At 49.2% G+C, this 17,793-nt stretch overlaps 1 protein-coding gene across 2 annotated transcripts in view; it reads right to left on the bottom strand.

The window, feature by feature from the left end:
• Positions 1-244: 244 nt before the first annotated feature.
• Positions 245-17,793, bottom strand: part of TAF4 (TATA-box binding protein associated factor 4) — a 64,261-nt gene continuing 46,712 nt past the window's right edge. For both annotated transcript variants that reach the window (XM_065921672.1, XM_065921673.1), the window contains 7 exons: positions 17,610-17,724; positions 16,419-16,588; positions 15,990-16,120; positions 15,078-15,203; positions 14,479-14,535; positions 13,911-14,030; positions 245-1,733 (listed from right to left, as the gene is read on the bottom strand). In XM_065921672.1, coding sequence (XP_065777744.1) covers positions 1,566-1,733; positions 13,911-14,030; positions 14,479-14,535; positions 15,078-15,203; positions 15,990-16,120; positions 16,419-16,588; positions 17,610-17,724 — 887 coding nt within the window. In that variant the 3' untranslated portion in view covers positions 245-1,565. The remainder of the gene's footprint in view (positions 1,734-13,910; positions 14,031-14,478; positions 14,536-15,077; positions 15,204-15,989; positions 16,121-16,418; positions 16,589-17,609; positions 17,725-17,793) is intronic.

Below are 17,793 nucleotides of genomic sequence, written 5' to 3'. Positions count from 1 at the left end.
AGGAAGAGTGGCCCGGCAAGGAGCAAGGCCTGAGCTCGGCTCCTGGGCCCTCGCACGCGACACCAGGTCTGACTCTGGAGGCAGGTCCTGTCCTCGGAGGTGAGGCTATTTCTACCGGACTCGCTGGGTTTTAGACACTGACTCCTAACAAGTGGCTCATAAAGACACACCTCAGCAGAGCCAGAGCTGAATCTCTGGCAGCAGAATCTACAACTGGAAAACTGGGAAAAACAGGCAAAACAGATACAGATAAATTTGTTTTTAATAAAGGAGTTAATTTTCTTTCAATCCTATATAAAACAATAGCAATTAAAAACTTCATTTTTGAAAGTAAAATATTTACATATGAACAAGTAACTGTGCAAAATTTACATGAAAAAATGGAAAGACAGGGATTTCCTAAAAGACAAAATAAAAGGTGTAACAGTTTTCGGGTGTCGATAAAAAATACTGATCAGCATTCAGTTCACACGCGCGAATAAAGTCTAACATGAGAATTCACACAGAGAAAGCCGAAGTATTTACAGTCATAAAAGTACTATCAATAGACAATTTAATACAATAACCTCTGAAAATATAAAGAACCAATTAGTATATTTGTAATAAAAAAATAGGTACAAAGAAGGGGCTTTTGCTCTGGACGTCTGTAAAGTGGGCCCACAGCTTGCATACAGTCTCTTAGCAAAATAATTATAGTTACATAGCCATCTTCATGTTATGTGCCAAAAATTATGTACAATTACTGACAAAATACACCAACCATTTTTCAACACTTGATTCACACTGAGAAACAGTCTTTTGATGATTCTTCTCAACTTTGATTTTATTTCATCTAAGTTTTCACTTTTAGCTAAAAAACACAGTGCAAGTAAAATAGATTTATGCTGAAAAGATTTTCATTTCTTTTAACTTTACAGCTTTACAAACAATAGCAAATAAAAATGCATTTGTACAGATGCTGACCACACATTCAGAAGGAGCCGCGTCACCGGGGCCCCACGAAGCAGAGAGGAACAAGCCCCGAGGCGCAGGCGGACGGTGGGCTGCCTGCTCCTCGAGGATCCTGAACGGAGGGGCGGGGGAGGGAGGGAGATAAATAATCTAAAAAATCAGTTTGCTTTGCCAACTGACTAATACAAAAATAAAATAAGTGAAATGAGGTCACTGGCTGTAGACACACACCTACGCAGTAAGCTGGGTTGAACTAAACCAAATGCACAAACGATGCAGAAACCGCTATGAGGTGACAAGAGGGCAGCTAGTTATTTGCTAAACGATTCCATCAGTTTTTATATATGGCTTGTTTGGCAAGAAGGCCACTCAATCAAAGATGAGTTAGGATTTAATTGTCCTGTAAGAGTACCCGCAGGCCTCTGTGTTCTCTGTTACAGAAACATGTTTTCCTCCGTACTGAAGAGTTGACTTAGAAACAGGAATATAAAACTGTTCCATTGTAAAGAGGTGGCTGTTTTTTAAACAATATCCCATTTGCTCGTTACAAAAAGGCGTAATCTGCAAATATATAAAAAGTCCCCAGGCGTCTCTGCTAAGAGGCCGCGTCCGTGCTACTTAAGGAATGCTTTGTACAGCAACAGTGAATGGCTTGTCTCACGTTCATTTTCTAAACAAAATATGAGGTCCCTGAGGTTGACCCGCGTGATCCTTTGCCGCGTGAACTGTCTGGGGGTTCCGACGCCGGAACTGCCTGGGACCGCCGAGCCTGGGCCCGAGCCCTGGTGACGAGAAAGGAGAAGACAGCCGAGTTAGTGGAGCACAGAGGTGGGCAGGGCCCTCGGCGCTGGAAGGAAGGGGCAAGGCCAGGTGCTACCCCAGGACCGCAGGCCTGGGGGCAGCGCACGGTTCCCTACAGGTGTCCCACGGAACCCGGCTATGGAGGAAGCCGGGCCTGGACAGGCTTAGGCCAACTGCTGGAGCCGCGGTGCTCAGCCAGTCCCTAACAGAAGGGGTGAGAGCAGGGGGCACGACCCCGCGCCCACCTCCAGGCCTGGTGCTCTCAGGCACACACTGGAAGATGCTAACCCTGCGACTCCCCACAGAGCTCAGACTCTGGCCCCGGGCACAGAAGGAAAACGTGGCGGCTCCTGCCCCAAAAGGACGCAGAACGGCTCCAGGGCTCGTGGCCGGCATTGCTGGTGTCCAGGACTCAGGTGGGCTGGCACTGCACCTGCGGTGGCCATGTCACCCACCACTTCGCCAACAAAGGCACGTTCCCAAAGCCGCAAGGTCCAGGCTCGTGGGCTGGGCGGGCTGGCAGTCGGCAAGCTGGGCTGCAGGACTCTTCAGTCACCATGTCGTCTGTGGCCTGGAGGGTGCTCCCCACTCCCTTGGGCTGAGAGTGCTCAACACCCAGTTTGGTCAGCCTGCGGGGGGATCCGGCCGAAGGTGTGAGCTCTGGCGCCTGCCTGCTTGCCGAGCTGGGGTTCTGGGTGCCTTCCTGCCGTGTCGCCGCCCCCCCAGCAGCAGCATCCATGATTTCAGCACATCTGTCACCGTCTCCATCCGACACTCGTGGGCGCAAACCATATAACTCCCAGCTGGACGGGTCTTGGTTTTCCGTTCAGAATAAACAGGAAGTGTCTGTATTCTGATGGTTAAAGTTGCTCATGTGTATTTCAAGTGCAAAACTTACAATGGAACTTTTACTGCGTTTTCTCAAAGTTTAAGAAGGTGGGAGCCATGAGTCCTGTGATGCTGGAGGAGGCCGCAGTGCAGCAAGCGGCCAGCAGGTGGCAGGCGAGGCATCCCATGCGTCTTCTGTTAATTTATGAGTTCCTTACACCCCCCTTCAGAACCTTAATCACCGGTACCTCCTCCAGACAAGTCCTCTGGTGACTACTTGTCCGTGTTTGAAACAACTACTTAGGTTTTCTTGCCAGTTTTCCCTGAGTCTCCATAACAGCCCTATAGGAGCATTTTGTGTACAAACCCAACAGCGCCCCTGAAAAGGTGGTGATGAAAACACACAGCCAAGAGGAACCAGGAAAATGGGAGCTGGCCTGCGCCCGGGGCCGTGTGGATCTGCACCCTCAACACGGGGGAGCCTGCAGAGGCCAGTGTCTGGAGAGACAGCTGGGAGGGGCGGACGGGGCACCACCAGACCTCGAGGCTCATGGAGAACAAAGCGCTACCTGAACCATGGGCCAGGGGTCTTCTGTGACACTCACTACAATTCTGGACCGTGTTTGACACTCTTACTTTCAAAATAGTTCAACGACCAAAACCAGCTAGGAGAAGGGTGAGGGCTCTCACTTCAGGCACAGAATATAAAGGATGCTGAAACTCAGAAATCAAGGTAAATGATATTTTAATGAAATTTTTTTTAGAAGTCAAAAGTGGCTCCAAACAAGACAAGCAGGCGTTAGCACAGCCCACAGCGGGACTCCAGGGCCGTGGCCATGCTGGCCACGCTCATCATGTCTCGGGCACCATTGGTCATGAGGAGGCCACATGTCACTCTTTCATGGACTTTAACATGAAGCCTGTGCTCAAAGGCCTCCTACCTGACACTAAATGTCATCCAATGTCATGGGGGAGTGCCAGCCTGTGACCGACTAGCTCTGGGGTGTCCTAGCCACAGAAGGCAGTCACAGGAACCCGGTGCCCAGCCTGCAGGAAGTGGCCCTAGGTTATCAGCAGTGACCTCAGATGACAGAAAACTGCACGGAAGATGCCAGCATCCACTTTCACCAGCAGGTTCAAGCACAGAGGATGATGGATTTGTTCTGTTTTGCATTTGCAGCAGTTGGGGTTGAAACACAGCAACCTTGGACCCCAGCTCCCCACCTGAAAGCACTGTGTGAATTCAACCTGTCCCATTCCAAGACTGTCAAGAGGATCAATGAAAGGCTATCCCGTACTGTCTCCTTTGAAGGTAACCTTAACACTGTCAAAAATGCCACAACCAACTTGACAGGCAGCAAGTACTCAATGCAGGAACCAAGTGGAAACAATCACCTTAGCCCCAACCTGCCTGGCTCGCTGGTCACTTCACTCAGGTCCCCGAGCCATGCACAATGGGCCATGGCACCTGGTTGCAGCTGCAGGGACCTGCCACGGGCCCTCACCACGGTGGCAGAGAGCACCAGCCCCTCGGGGACTGTCTGGGGGAACTCACACAGGGGGCCTTACTGCCACTCCCCCCAGAGCTCCTACAATAGTAGCAAGAGGTCCACACCATGAGAGGGTGTCTGAGTGATGCCCCATGTGCCAGGTGGTAAGTAACGGAGGTCAAAGTACCAAGAGCACAGACACCCCCTGGCTCGCTCTGCTCCTCTTCACACCAGTGCAATTCCCAAGCTTGTCCACGTCCGAGCACAGGCAGCTGGAGGGCGCCAGGGACCCCTGGCACTTGACTGAGGAGAGCCAAGGTCACCCTGGTATCTTTCATCATCTCCCCCAGGGCCATCCAGAACAGGGAGGGAACACAGCATCCGCACCACATGAAGATGCAGCCCAGGCTCCGCAAAGACCGAGGAGGGGGGCTATGCCCCCATGATGCCAAGCAGTAGACACAGCAGCAAGAGAGTCCTCCTCCCAGCAGGGCAGGCTGGGGGGTGCCTAAGTGCACACCAAGAAGTGAGTGGGGGGGAGGGAGGGTCCTGTGGGTTCCACCAGAGGACCTCAGCCCTCCTCATCAGGAGAGACACCAGCTAAGTCACTGGGCTCTGCACAACAGTCAGGAGAGGGCGTCATCAGACCACAAATCTTGTCAACACCCATACCACGAAATTAACAAGAGGAAGATCAGCAAGTCCACCAAGAACCACCACAAGCAGTCAGAAAATGAAATCTCACACATATCAGGTCCAAACGCAATCTGGAAAAATAAGCAACTACAAGACAACCCTTTCAACAAAAAAATGTACTTACACATTGGAGGGTATGAAAATCACCTTGAATCAAACACTCAAAATATAAGGGCAAGATGGATTAAAAGCCAGAAAGAAACGAGAGTTGACTGACCCAAGAAATAAATGAGAAAAAAAGACAAAATTATCTGATACACGAATAAACTGTAAGGTGCTCAGGAGAGAAAAAATTCGAATAAAAATTCATAAGCGGCAAAGAAGAAAAGCAGAACAAAAGAAGAGAAAGGAGACAAAGGGGAAAAAAAATTAAAGGGCCAGGAAAACACAGGGTAAAGGAAGACACGAAAGGAGGACACACACTGAGCCATCGGAGCCCCCAGAGAGGGAGTCAAAGGTGAGGGCAGGAGTAGTATACTAAACCATAATCTGAGGGAACTTGCAAGAAATAGAAACCAAAAACCAAACCTACATGGACAAGGCGAGTGGGCTCCTAGGAAAATTAACCCATAAAATCAACTTCCACGAAGCCTCATAAAACTGTCAGTTTTCCAAGATAAATTAACCTGGAATCAGGCTTTCCCAAAACCATGCTGCTGCTGCTAAGTCGCTTCAGTCGTGTCCGACTCTGTGCGACCCCATAGACAGCAGCCCACCAGGCTCCGCCGTCCCTGGAATTCTCTTGAGTACTAGAGTGGGTTACCATTTCCTTCTCCAGGGCATCTTCCTGACCCAGGAATCGAGCCCAGGTCTCTTACATGGCGGGAACATTCTTTACTAACTGAGCCACTAGGGAAACCCATATACAGTAAGCAAGAAAAAGCATTAAAAACATCACTGAAAGCAAGCATGAACCAACATTTTTATATCCAGCCTGACTGCCCTCCACATCAAGGCCACAGAAAAACCGTTTCAACTTGCAATATGGCGCAGACTCTGCACCTAAGCTTCGTGAGGGCTCGGCCACAGGTCAGGGTCATCCCAATGAGCGAGAACAGAGAATCCACAGAAGAAGGGAGAAATAAGCATTTATGATATAAACACACAGCTGCTGCGACAGTGACACTGAGGAAGTGGCCGGGAGATGACACAGTATGCCATGATGAAGTAGAAATGACGTGACAAAGCGTAAGATGGAAGGGGTCACAGGACCCATAGGGAGGCCGTGTGGCGCCTGGGGCCAAGGAAAATGCGGACCTGAGCTAAGAAGCCCAACAGGAAACACACGTGAAAACCTGGGGTAAAGACACCCAAACACTTACATACAGAAGTGACCACTGGAGCAGAGGCACACAGCTTCCTAAACACAATTATCTTAACTAAGGAGCAAAGGCTACACATCACACCAAAACAATCATAACCCTGAGAATCTGTGACAGAGTCTGAACCCACATGTCAGCTGTATCAACACAGATGGTGGGCTTAACTTGTGCGTGATGGAAAGACACTCGCCAGCAGGACTCAGAGGACAGGACCCTGCCGCACACCACACAGAGGTGCACCTACAGGAGAGGCCACGGGCCCAGGAGGAACAGAGGCTCCAGACCAAGGGGAACAGGAGAGCAGGGGAAACAGGCCTGACTGAGGACACGGGGGACACCAAGCCCCCTGGGCACGGACAGATACTTCGTGATGCTAAAAATCGCAACTGACTGTGAAGATACACTTACGGGTATGTACGTATCAAATACCACAGCAACCCCCAGAAAAGCAAAACCCGCAGGAGATGAAGACAGAGTCACTGACAAGGGTGACTGTGGAGCTCCACATCCAGCACAGAACACAGCAGGTGGATGCAGATAAGCCAAGAGTCGGTGTAATCCAGGAGGTTCTGTAAACCCCACGAGAGCCAATACCCTGTCCTGAGAACAAGCACCCACAGCGCATTCCCAAACACAAGTCTGCAAACTCAACAGCATGGCCACACATGGTCCTACACGTGTCCCAGCAAAGGAACCACGGCTCCAGGGAGACACGGCCGACCCCACAGCTACAAGCAGGAAAATGCGAGGTGGTGCGGGAAGGCGAGAAACCTTCAGGAGGTAGCGGGTTAAGTGAGAGGAGAGCGAAGCCAAGCACAAGGGGCCGGTGGTAACTGAACAGGGCCAGGACCGGAGACCCCACTGCAAGCCCCGCTGTGACAGAGGCAGGCAAGGAACGGAGGAGGTAGAGAGAGCAGATTCCCCCAACAAAGGCCCAGGGAGAGCCCGAGGCCCCGAGCAGGGAGCAGTGACACGGACTGGGAGGAGCAGGTGTTGACGGAGCACAGCCCCAGAATTCTCCACAAGACTCTCATTAAGAGAGTAAACGCATTTTCCAGCAGGGACACCCGCAAGCCCAGCTGACCCACCACCTGCAGCGGGACACCAGGATGTCACCGCCTCCTGAGATGACGCGCCGAGGACACAGCATGGCTGGGGCGACACTCCAGCCCTGTTATATCACCTGGATTTCACCAAGAGGAACCTGACAATGCACCCAGAACAAGAGACCGCCTACCAAACAACTGATAAACACTCTTCCAAGTGTCAGGTCAGGAAAGACAAGGAAGCACGGAGGGCTACAGAGACCAAACGCCAGGACAGGGCCCTGCAGCATCAGTGGAGAGCAGGCACCAGCAAATACAGAGGAAATGTGCAAGAGCCACATTTGACTTAAAAAATAAAAAATCCAAACTACACAAACAACTCTAAAACCTCAATAACAAGAAAACAAACAACCCCATTTTTAAAATGGATCAAGGATCTTAAAAGGCACCTCACCAAGAAGATATGTAGATAGCAAATAAGCACACGAAGAGATGCTCCACATTGTATGTCACTAGGGAAGCGCAAATTAAAGCAAAGAGACGCTACCACATAACTATGAGAAAGGGCAAAACCCAGAACACTGGCAACACGAGTGCTAGTGCGGGTGTGGAGCAGCAGGAACGCTCGTTCAGTGCTGGTGGGGACGTGAAACGGTAGTCACTTGGGAAGACAGTATGGAGGTTTACAGCAAAAGTAAATATACTCTCACCACACAAAATTGTGTCCCTTGGTATTTACCTGAATAAGTTTAAAACTCACATCCACACAGAAACCTGTACACAGATGTTTACAGCTGCTGTATTCATAATTGCCAAAACTCAGAAGCAACCAAGATGTCCTTTGGTAGGTATGTTTAAGTAAAATGTGATGCATCTAGGCAATGAAATAGCAACAAAACAAAGTGTGTTATCAAGCCATGAAAAGACATGAAGGAACCTTAAAAACATTCAACTATGTGAAAGATGCCAGTAAGAAAAGGTTACATTCTGTCTGGTTTCAACTCTATGACACTGGCAAAGACAGAACTATGGAGTCAGTAAAAAGATCATGGGTTTCCAGGGAGTGGGGAACAGGAGGGATGAACAGGCAGAGCATAGAGGATTTTTAGGGCAGTGAAAATACTGTGTGTGTGATGCTATAAAGGTGGATAGGTTATTATATACATTTGTCCAAACGCACAGAATGCACAACACAAGAGTGAGCCCTGATATAAACTGTGGACTCCGAGTGGTGATGACGTGTCAATGCAGGTTCGTCAGCTGTAACACATGCACCATCTGGTGGGGGCGTGGATAATGGGGGAGGCTGTGCACGTGGGTGGAGGAGCAGAGGCATAGGGAAAACTGTACTTTACATTCAATTTGACTGTGAACCGAAAATTGCTCTAAAATATGAAGTTTACGTATTTAAAATTAATTCTGAAAGACAAAATCCAGTAATGTCTTGAGTTCACAGTATCACAGCACTACTTCACATCAGGAAGTTGAGTGAGGGTACACGGAAACTCTACCCTTTATGTAACTTTTTGCAAGTCTACAATTGGCTCATAATAAAAATTCTTAAGACATACCCTAAGAATATAGTCCTAAACTAAAAAAGAAAAACATTAAGTCTTATCTCTGATGAAGAAAAGCACTTGAAGGACTTTTTGAAGCTCCAGATTTTGTGTTCGTTATCACACACAAAACTCACTTTTCCAAAAGTCCAAAATCAGGCACATCAAGTGACGTGTCTCCACTATCTCCTCGGGATGCTCCATCCTCCCCAACACCTCTCCTACCCTCACCCACACCCGCCCCGCCAGTCTCTACTTTGTAGGTATTTCAGTGCCCAAGACAGAACTTGATCAACATGCCCTTCCCCTAGGCCCTCCCCTCCCAGCACAGGGACCCCAGCGACCAGAGTGGTTGTAGCACTGGTTACATTGAGCAAAAACAAAAAAGAACCAAATATTCTGAGAAGAATGGGAACTTGATGTCTCACTGCCTGTGAAGGGACTCCGAAGGAAGGAAGGGGAGGAGCCTGGAAGAAGCCCTGAGGTCCTAGACTAGAATTTCAGGATCCACTGGAACGCATAGGGTCATTCTAGATACAGAGAGGCGCACACACGCACACAACTGTGCACAGACACACGTTCCAGTCTCTGAATGCTGGGGCCTCCGGGGCCTGGGGCAGGGACCCCGTGGCGACCAGCACGCAGTGCTCAGACACTGGTCTCCAAATATCACCCTCCACTGCAGGGACGCTCCCAGGTGCCACGCGGGCGAGGGCAGGGCAGGCACAGTCACCCAGACACCTCTCATGCTTACAGGTTGAGGGCAACGTTTCAAAAGGATATAGAACCAGCTTGAAGAAGCTTCCACTGATCAATCTAGAAACAACGAGAGCATTGATTACACCCCCTGAACACAGCAGGATCCACGTGTCCACACACGGTGATGAGTGGATGGATGGATGGAGGAGGGTGGGAGGGAGGCTCTTCTTCACAGCAGAAGGCAACCAGTAAATGTGGGGGCATGATGGACACAGAGCGCCACAGCCTGGCCCCTAGCCTGGAGGTCCTGACGCAGCGGGAGCCATGCGTGAGTGCTGAGGCCAGGGGAGGGGTGACAGGGACAGAGCAGTGCGTGACCCTGACCCCTCCTCACACAACACTAATGAACACCAAGGGACCAGGCAGCTACACAGTGGGGAAGGCTGCTTTCTTAACCAAGCACGCAGTCCGGTCTTCAAGGCTATGGTCACCAGCAGCAAGAAGTCAATACTGTCGGCCTAATGACACTGAGGACCGCCCTACAGAACCAGAAGCCTGTTCTCTCTAATGCTGTCAGGAATGCAGGCATCAGGCAGAGGCTCACACCACATGCCAGCTGGACACTGCACACGCCCTGGACAGGTGGTAAAGTGCAAGCAGGTCTGGGGACCCTGGGCCATCAGGGTGACGTCCTGATTGCGGGGGGGGGGGGGGGGGTGCAGTAGTAACATAAGAGAGTGTCCAGCATCATCAGCATTTAGAGGTGATGGGCTATCCATCGGGAAAAGATTTTATACACATCATGTATAACACACAAGTGCACAGGCACACTGCATGTGTAAAGAGAAGAGGTGATGAAATAGAGGTGCCAAGTGTTCAAAACGGAGAATCTGGATATAGAGATTCTCATTCTGTTCTTCCAACTTTTCTAAAGGTTTGAAACTATTATAAACTAAAAGAAAACATGTTGAAAAATGTTAATCAATACATCCTGGAAAGATGGTGCCAGAGGCATCAGAGGTTTTAATCTTCCCAAAGGCCAGAGAAAACCCAGAGCAGCTAGGAAGCAAAACCAAACGCCAGCAGGCAACACACAGAACAAAACCAGTGGAGACAACCTGCAAGCTGCCACAAGCCTGGAGACCACCTCAAAACTATGCGCGAAAAGCTGCTCGGCAGCTTTGAGGTCTCAAACCCTCGGGGTCTTCACCAAGAAGAGGGCAGGTTCACCTGACAGCAGCCACTAGACCGGGCTGGTACTCTGACTGTGGCCTTGCCACCAGGAGCTCTACCTGTGACCAGCCAGGGGCCCACACAGAGAGGACTCTGTGAGGAGTGAAACAGAAGCTGAGCAGGACAGGACAGAGGAAACAAAAAGGTCCAGCTAAGAGTCGAGAGGGGCAGAGTCAAGAATCACAGACAGCACATCTAACACCATGTGGAAACTATGGAAGAGGAGCTCAGTGAAGCCAGATCTTCACACTGCCTCCTCCTGAAGGTTTAAGACCACACAGTTCAGACAAAAGTGAACCACGAAAAGGTTGAACCCCAGACAAGCTGCCCTAAGGAAAAATGAGAATAAGGAGCAGAACACCACCCAGAGAGATAATGGAAAACACCAGAAACACAATCAATAAGAAATCAAAACTATGATGTCTATTTCCAAACAGGCAGAGACACTGAGAAAATGGTAAAATGCATGAAAGAACAACATAAATCAGAATTAGCAAAACTTGGAAATGAGTTGACAAAGTCAAGGAAAAATTAGAAACAAAAGAGAATTTCAGTTGAGAAATGAAGACTACACTAAAAAAGAACACGAGCAAATAAAACAAATAAGACACTAAGGAAGAAAGAAGACAGTAAGAAGGTTAAAACGCATAAAACTTTTTTTTAAAAGAGAGATTAAAAGGATCTAAGAGAAAAGGCAAATACTGACAGTAGGTATGAAAGATACAACATACAAATAACAGGACTCTCTGAAGAGGAAAACAAAAACAAAAAAGAAAATGTTCCCGAATACAAAAACGTTCAAACTGCATGTTGAATGAACACAACCTCTCCCCAAGAACAACCACCTAAATACAGCCGATTCCAAGTAAAATGCTCAGCTTTGAGGGAAAAGAATTCTGTGGGCAACTTCAGGCAGAAAGAACATGTGCAACACAAGAGAAATAAAATCAGACAGTCATCAGACAGACAGCAAACCTTTTACACCAGGGGAAAATATCTAATGTAACTACTTACTCAAGGAAGAGTCTCAAGCAAAGAAAATGTGAGCCAAGGATTTTATAGCTATCAAAACTGTCGTCAACATGCACAAATTTGGAGAACTCGGCCCCCAGGAAACATTCCAAAAGAATCCAACAGAGAATAAGATGTGGAAAACCAAATGACTAAACAGACATCCACAAAGACGAGTCAGTATTAACCATCAAGTTACTTATGGAACTAAGATTACCATGAAACAGCCGTGTGACGTAACCAAAACACGCGTGAGTTAACAGTCCTTGAAGGAGTACAGCCCGCCCCACGTCCTTACTCCCAGGGTCCAGCCAAGATGCCAAGGCCGTTCCCAGGAGTAAGGATCATACCCTATGCAAGACCCACCCTGACCTCACAGGGAAGGCAAATGTGCTGACTGAGCCCCGCTGGGTGGGATGGCCATAGACCCTACTGAACACCGAAGCAAACGCAAAGCACACATTCAAGATGAGCAGCCGGTTGCTGAACTTAAACAAGCAGTGACACTCTTCAGAGGGTGATGATATATCATTCACAACGTCCAGCGTACAGGTGACAATGTCTAGACGCGCAGAGACAGGAAGCTGTTACCACAGTTGCGGGGAAGAGCAGTCAACAGAGATCGAGTCAAGATGACCCAGATGTTGGATTTGACGAACCGTCAGAGCAGCTTTTACAAAGAGGTTCCAAGGATGATGGGAAAATCTGGCCTCAATAAGGAGCAGATTGGGAAATCTCAGCAAAGAATTAGCAAGGACTTAAAAAAAGAAAAAGACCTAGGCAGAAATCCCAGAGCTGCAAATATGTCAACAAAGTAAAACTTCACTGGACAGGCAAGGTGACAGAGAATCTGAAGATAGATCAGAAGAGATTATCCAGTCTTGAACAGAGAAGAAAGTGATTACAGAAAAACAGGTACAGACTCAGAGACCCACATGGCAGTATCAAGAGAGCTAACAGAGGTATACCTGGGAAACCCCACAGAAAAAGACTGAAACAGAGAAAGGTTTGAGGAAGTAAAGGCCAAAGTGCTGCAAATTTGAGGAGAAACAGTGACCTACAGACCCAAGAAGCTCAGAGAAGCCCCAGCAGAGGTCAAGAGAACCACGTCTAAACAAAGAAAACAAACTTCTAAGAAGCAAGACAGTCATCTTGAAACTCATGACCAACAGGAAACAAGGATCGAAATCACAGTGGAACGCTGAATACTATACAACAACTTCTTTCAGGATACAGATGGTCACACGTTCATGGCTGTGTTCACATCTGAGAAAGAATAAGAGCTCTGTAATTCTGCAAAGGACACTGGGACACCTCCCATCTTTGTGAGCTGGAGCAAGACAACACAACTAAATGAGAATAGGAGCTCCCTCAGATGAGAGAGACCAGCACTAAGACAGGCCTCAGGAGATACGGGAAATGTAAAGGCAGCTAAAATTCTCAGAATTGCTTGTCCCTGTTCGTCTGTCATTCTATTAAATTTAGTTATGTGTATCTGGATTTGCTTGGCCTATTCAAGAAGGTGAGAGAAACTGACTTTAAAAAAACAGAGTTGAAAGAAAAAAACTGTGAATATTCAGGGAAAATTTCATTCAAAATTTTAAGGAGGAAATTCAACCACTTTCAAGTAAACAAAAGCTGAAAGATCCCATCACCAAGCAGATTACACTACCAGCAACACTAAATGCTGTCCTTCAAGCCAAAGAGAAATACTGCCGATGGAAACCTGGAACTCGGGGAAGGAACACCAAATATCAGAGATGGCAAGTCAGCAGGTAAATATAAAAGACAATGTTCTCTTCTTCCTGAGATTCACAACTGGCAGTTTAAAGAAAAAATCATGATACTTTAAAGGAGGGTTTGTAATTATATATAAAGATACGAGAGCAAACAAAACAGGAAACTAACAAAATGTGGACAAACAGAACCGGGCCACAGCTTTCCTTCATGCTGGGATCTGGGCTCACCTCACTTCCACACTCAATGAGGACAGTCACCTCAAGGAAGGTCACTCTGCTGACTGAATGCCCCACATGGTCTCCAAAGTCAGCCTAAACCTCACTGCATAAGCTATAGAGATCAAAACTCCTCCTGCAAAGGGATGGCTCAAGTGACATCCACAAATAGGTTGATTTGAATATAAAGCATCGAATGTAAAACGTATTCTGAGGGCGGTGAGACAACATGTAAATGGTGCGAAAGCCCGACTCCCTGGAGGGTGAGCGGGAGGCTGACGCCCGAGGCCCTCCAGCCCCTGTCCCTGCATCCAAGCGGTACCTCTGGTCCCGATCCCGGTCCCGGGGAGTCCACTTTCCTCTTTTTCCGGGGCCCGATGGCGGCTAGTGCTGTGAGGTTGGCATCTCGCTGCCTCATCTGTGCCAGTTCTTGTTGCTGCATCTTTGTTTTGGAAAGCAAACAGAGACTGTCATTTCACGCACCTTTTCTTTTCTTAATACAAAAGTAATACACAGACACCAAAGGGTTTTTCAAATTTTTCTAAATTAAACTTTTAGCTTGACTTTTTTAATATACAGTAAGAATATTTTACAATCACAAAGTAGTAAAGCAATAATAAAAAAAATCTTTTAAAAAGCTCAGAAAACATGAGCAAATTTTGAGAGTACAGATACTGGATGCCCCGAATGAGAAATTACCAGGAAACGTTAAAAGCAGGACACAAACGGTTTGCACAGGCAAACACCTGGAGAGGTGTTAGTCGCTATGTGGAGGCCCATTTCAGGTATGCCATCACTTCCTCAGCCCCTCTCTCACCCATCAGCGCTCAGGCTGACTACAAACACACTTTCCAGTGTGCTGTGCAGGTTCTTAGACTAGAAAAACTTACCTCCTTTGCCTTCTGTTTCAACCTTAACTGTTCTGGATCTTCTTGTCTGGATCGAGACTATTTTATCAAACAGGTAAAAAAGAAAAACAATTTATGATCTAAACATTTCTCATCCAACAAACATGTTATCTTATTCGTGATATAACAAAATCTAAGTCTTACAACAGAAAACGTCAAATTTTTTAAATGCATCTAGCCAAATATCATCACAAAAAATAAACATTATTTTTGAGAAAATCAATACCACTTGGACAGATGAACTATGGTGTGGCCTATGGCGGGTCTGCCAACTGCAGAATCTGATGTGATATAACATGAGGATGGTGGGTACGGGCAGCCCAAGGGTGACGCGCAGTTAGGGGACCTGCCCACACACTGAGTGACCACTGCTGTTCGAAGGCTCCCCGCCCCGTGCACCATGTCATGAGGTCACCCTCAAACACCGCTCAGGCTCCCAGACACCCCAAGCATGAGTATGAGCACTTGGGCTCCTGGATACCCGAATATGTGTGTGAGCGCTCCGGCCCCCGGACACCCCGAGCGTGTGTGTGAGCCCTCAGGATGGAGATGGGAAAACTGAATGAGTCGCAAGCACTTGCCTTTGCTGCCCGCATTAAGATCTCTCTTTCCTGTTCATCTTTTCTTTGTTTTTCAATTTGATCAAGCTGTTCAAAAAATTTGAGCTGAGCCCGGACATCACTTGCCTGTTCGTATCTGTCATCATCCTACAAAAAAGTGAAAACACTGTTTGTCATAAACTTGAGAGCCCAGCCAGACAGTCGGCGTACCGCTTCCGGCCTCCTTCGGCCCAATCCCCAGGCTGGTGCGCAGGACTCCAACGACCCCCTCCACCTCCCAGCTTCACATCTGATAAGTGCTCTGGATGCTCACATGCCGTCATCGCAAGTGAGTCTCCTTGGGGCTCACAAGGAAGTTTCCATTTTATACACTTTGGCATCACTTGATTTTTTTTTTTTTTTTGGTGCCAAAATCCAGGACCAAACATCACTTGATTTTTTTAAGTGACAGCTAAAATTTTTATAGTAACATTAAAAAAAATTTTTTAAAATAAACAGCTACATGCTTTTATTCCAAATGCTGCTGTGAAGGCAGTGCCTGGTAGGGCTCGGCAGGCACCTGGCCTCTCCACAGTGCCCCACAAGTGGCCCTCAACAGAACAAAACGAACAGGTGGGCGGGACCCCCTCAGGGCTGCAGGGACAGCTCAGGCCTCAGGCCCAAGGACCGCAGGGGAGTGGGGAGAATGGGTGGAAGACTCCATCCACTGTAGAGCTGAAGAGGCCCCTGCCTGGACCAGCAGATCGGCTCTCGGATCCTCCTCCCCAGCCAGGTGGACAGCACCCAAAGGTGCCATGGGGCTGAAGCCAGTAGCCTCCTCCCCAAATCCAGTTCTGGGAAAACTCCAAACAGGCTGGACACTTGGCTGCCTACCTCTGCACCCTCCCCCGGGGAGGGACAACAGGGAGTGTCCCCCAGGAAAACAGCAGTTACCTTGTAAGAGAAGTTCTTCTGCTGGGCCGTCTCCGATATCTTCTCCACCAGGTTCTGCAGCCTCTGCTGCGTGGCATGTGACACATAACTCACCACGTCTGGGTGCAACTCCGTGATGCCGTGTTTCTTCCCTGGGGACAGGCAGCACTTTACCATCACTGGAGCACTGTTCTTCCCTTCGCTGTCTTCCTCTTATTCACTGGTTATGGCTTTGTGCACCCAAGGGCACCCCAGGCAGGCCCGCAGGGGAGGGGGTCTACACCTGCTTCCCTCAGACCACCACTGTCAACCCCCTGGAGAGCACAGCCCTGGCAAAACAGGTGACCAGGAACAAGGTGTGTCCCCCCAGCCCAGGACAGCTGCACACCGAGCACGCGGCTGTGGGCCACTCCAAGCCCACACGTGGGGCCCGACATCCCAGGGCTGTACCTATTTCTAATATCCTTCTCTGCAGAGGTGCCGGGAGTAGGAAGGTCTCATCTTTGCAGGACCGTGTCAGGGTGCCCACCAACTCGGAGTTTGTGGCCAATATCCTCGCGCTTTCTTCTGAAAGGTTCACTCCAGCCATGGACGCTACGTCATTGATGTCATCATCATCCCTTCAGGAAATAAAAGGTGGCGACTCTAACTCAAAGAGGGTTAGAACTCTGTGAACTCTGACCCTCGAGCACTGCTTTCTAACCACCGGAAAGGCACTTATTTATTCTGCATCCTCCTGAATCCCTCCTAGAACCAGCAGTCTCGTGAAGCGCCTGGTCACTGTGGAAGAATCGGTTCTAGACAACAAGACGAGGGCGCTGGGCGTGCTGCTGTCGTTGTGTGACACTGGTCCCAGGCCCCCAGGGCAGGTGGGCAGCCCCAGCCATGGCTTTCCCAGAGCTGTCACCTGAGTGTTCTGCTGGGACTCAACCCCACCAGGCCCATCTGGTTGACTTGCTCTGCATATCTGGCTCTCTCACCTGCAGGAGGAAGCATGGCCTCTGGGAGCCCTCGCTCCTTTCCTCTCTGACCCACCGGTAGACGTGTCTCTCACCTCCACAACCTCCCTCACCCTCGTGAGCATCCTTCCCATCCTGCCCGGCCCCCACCTCCTCGTCCTGCCTGGAGCCCAGCTCTGATGTGGGCCCCAAAGGCTCCCAGTGCTGCCTAACCATTTTGAGGCCAGAGCGTCTGGGAAGGGAAGGACCAATGGACCCCCAACACGTGCACACTTCACCACCTCTGGACTGAAACCAGAGGAGATACCACAGACATTCCTAGGGCAACACCCAGACCAGCTGCCCGTCAAGAGACCAAAGCACAGCACCTCTAAAGGCCCTGAGGCTGATGGGAGGACACGGGATGCGTCCTCTATGAGGACCATGATGCACTCAGAAGGCTGAGCCATCATGTCTCAGAAACAAACCTCCTGCTGGCTTGCAGAGTCAGCTTGCTTGCCTTTCCCACCCTGTGTCTGCAGCAAACCTCCTCAAGTCGCTTAGTGGGAAAACACAAGCTCGGAGATCAGAACTGAGCGTGGAGGGGACACAGCGTCAAAAGGTGCCACGGAGCAGTCGCTCCTGGGCACAGGCAGGTACCCACGTGGCCTTCCCTCTGGCACTTCTTGTGCACACTCCTTACCGAAACGAGCCTCCCCCGGGCTCCTTGAGTTTATTTTTCTGTGCAGCAGCAGCTTGTGCGGAGACAGTAGAAAGAGCTTTGGTTCCAGGTAGCACAGCAGGTTTCACCACAGGGACTGCAGAGCAAGAGAGAAGGGTGTGCCCCCTGCAGAGACTCGCGCCAGGGCTGGGTGGGCCAAGGGAAG

The sequence above is a fragment of the Muntiacus reevesi genome, chromosome 2 (assembly GCF_963930625.1).
Source record: "Muntiacus reevesi chromosome 2, mMunRee1.1, whole genome shotgun sequence".
Lineage (NCBI taxonomy): Eukaryota > Metazoa > Chordata > Mammalia > Artiodactyla > Cervidae > Muntiacus > Muntiacus reevesi.
Note: the sequence above shows the minus strand (reverse complement) of the source record. Positions and strands in the feature narration are given on the sequence as shown.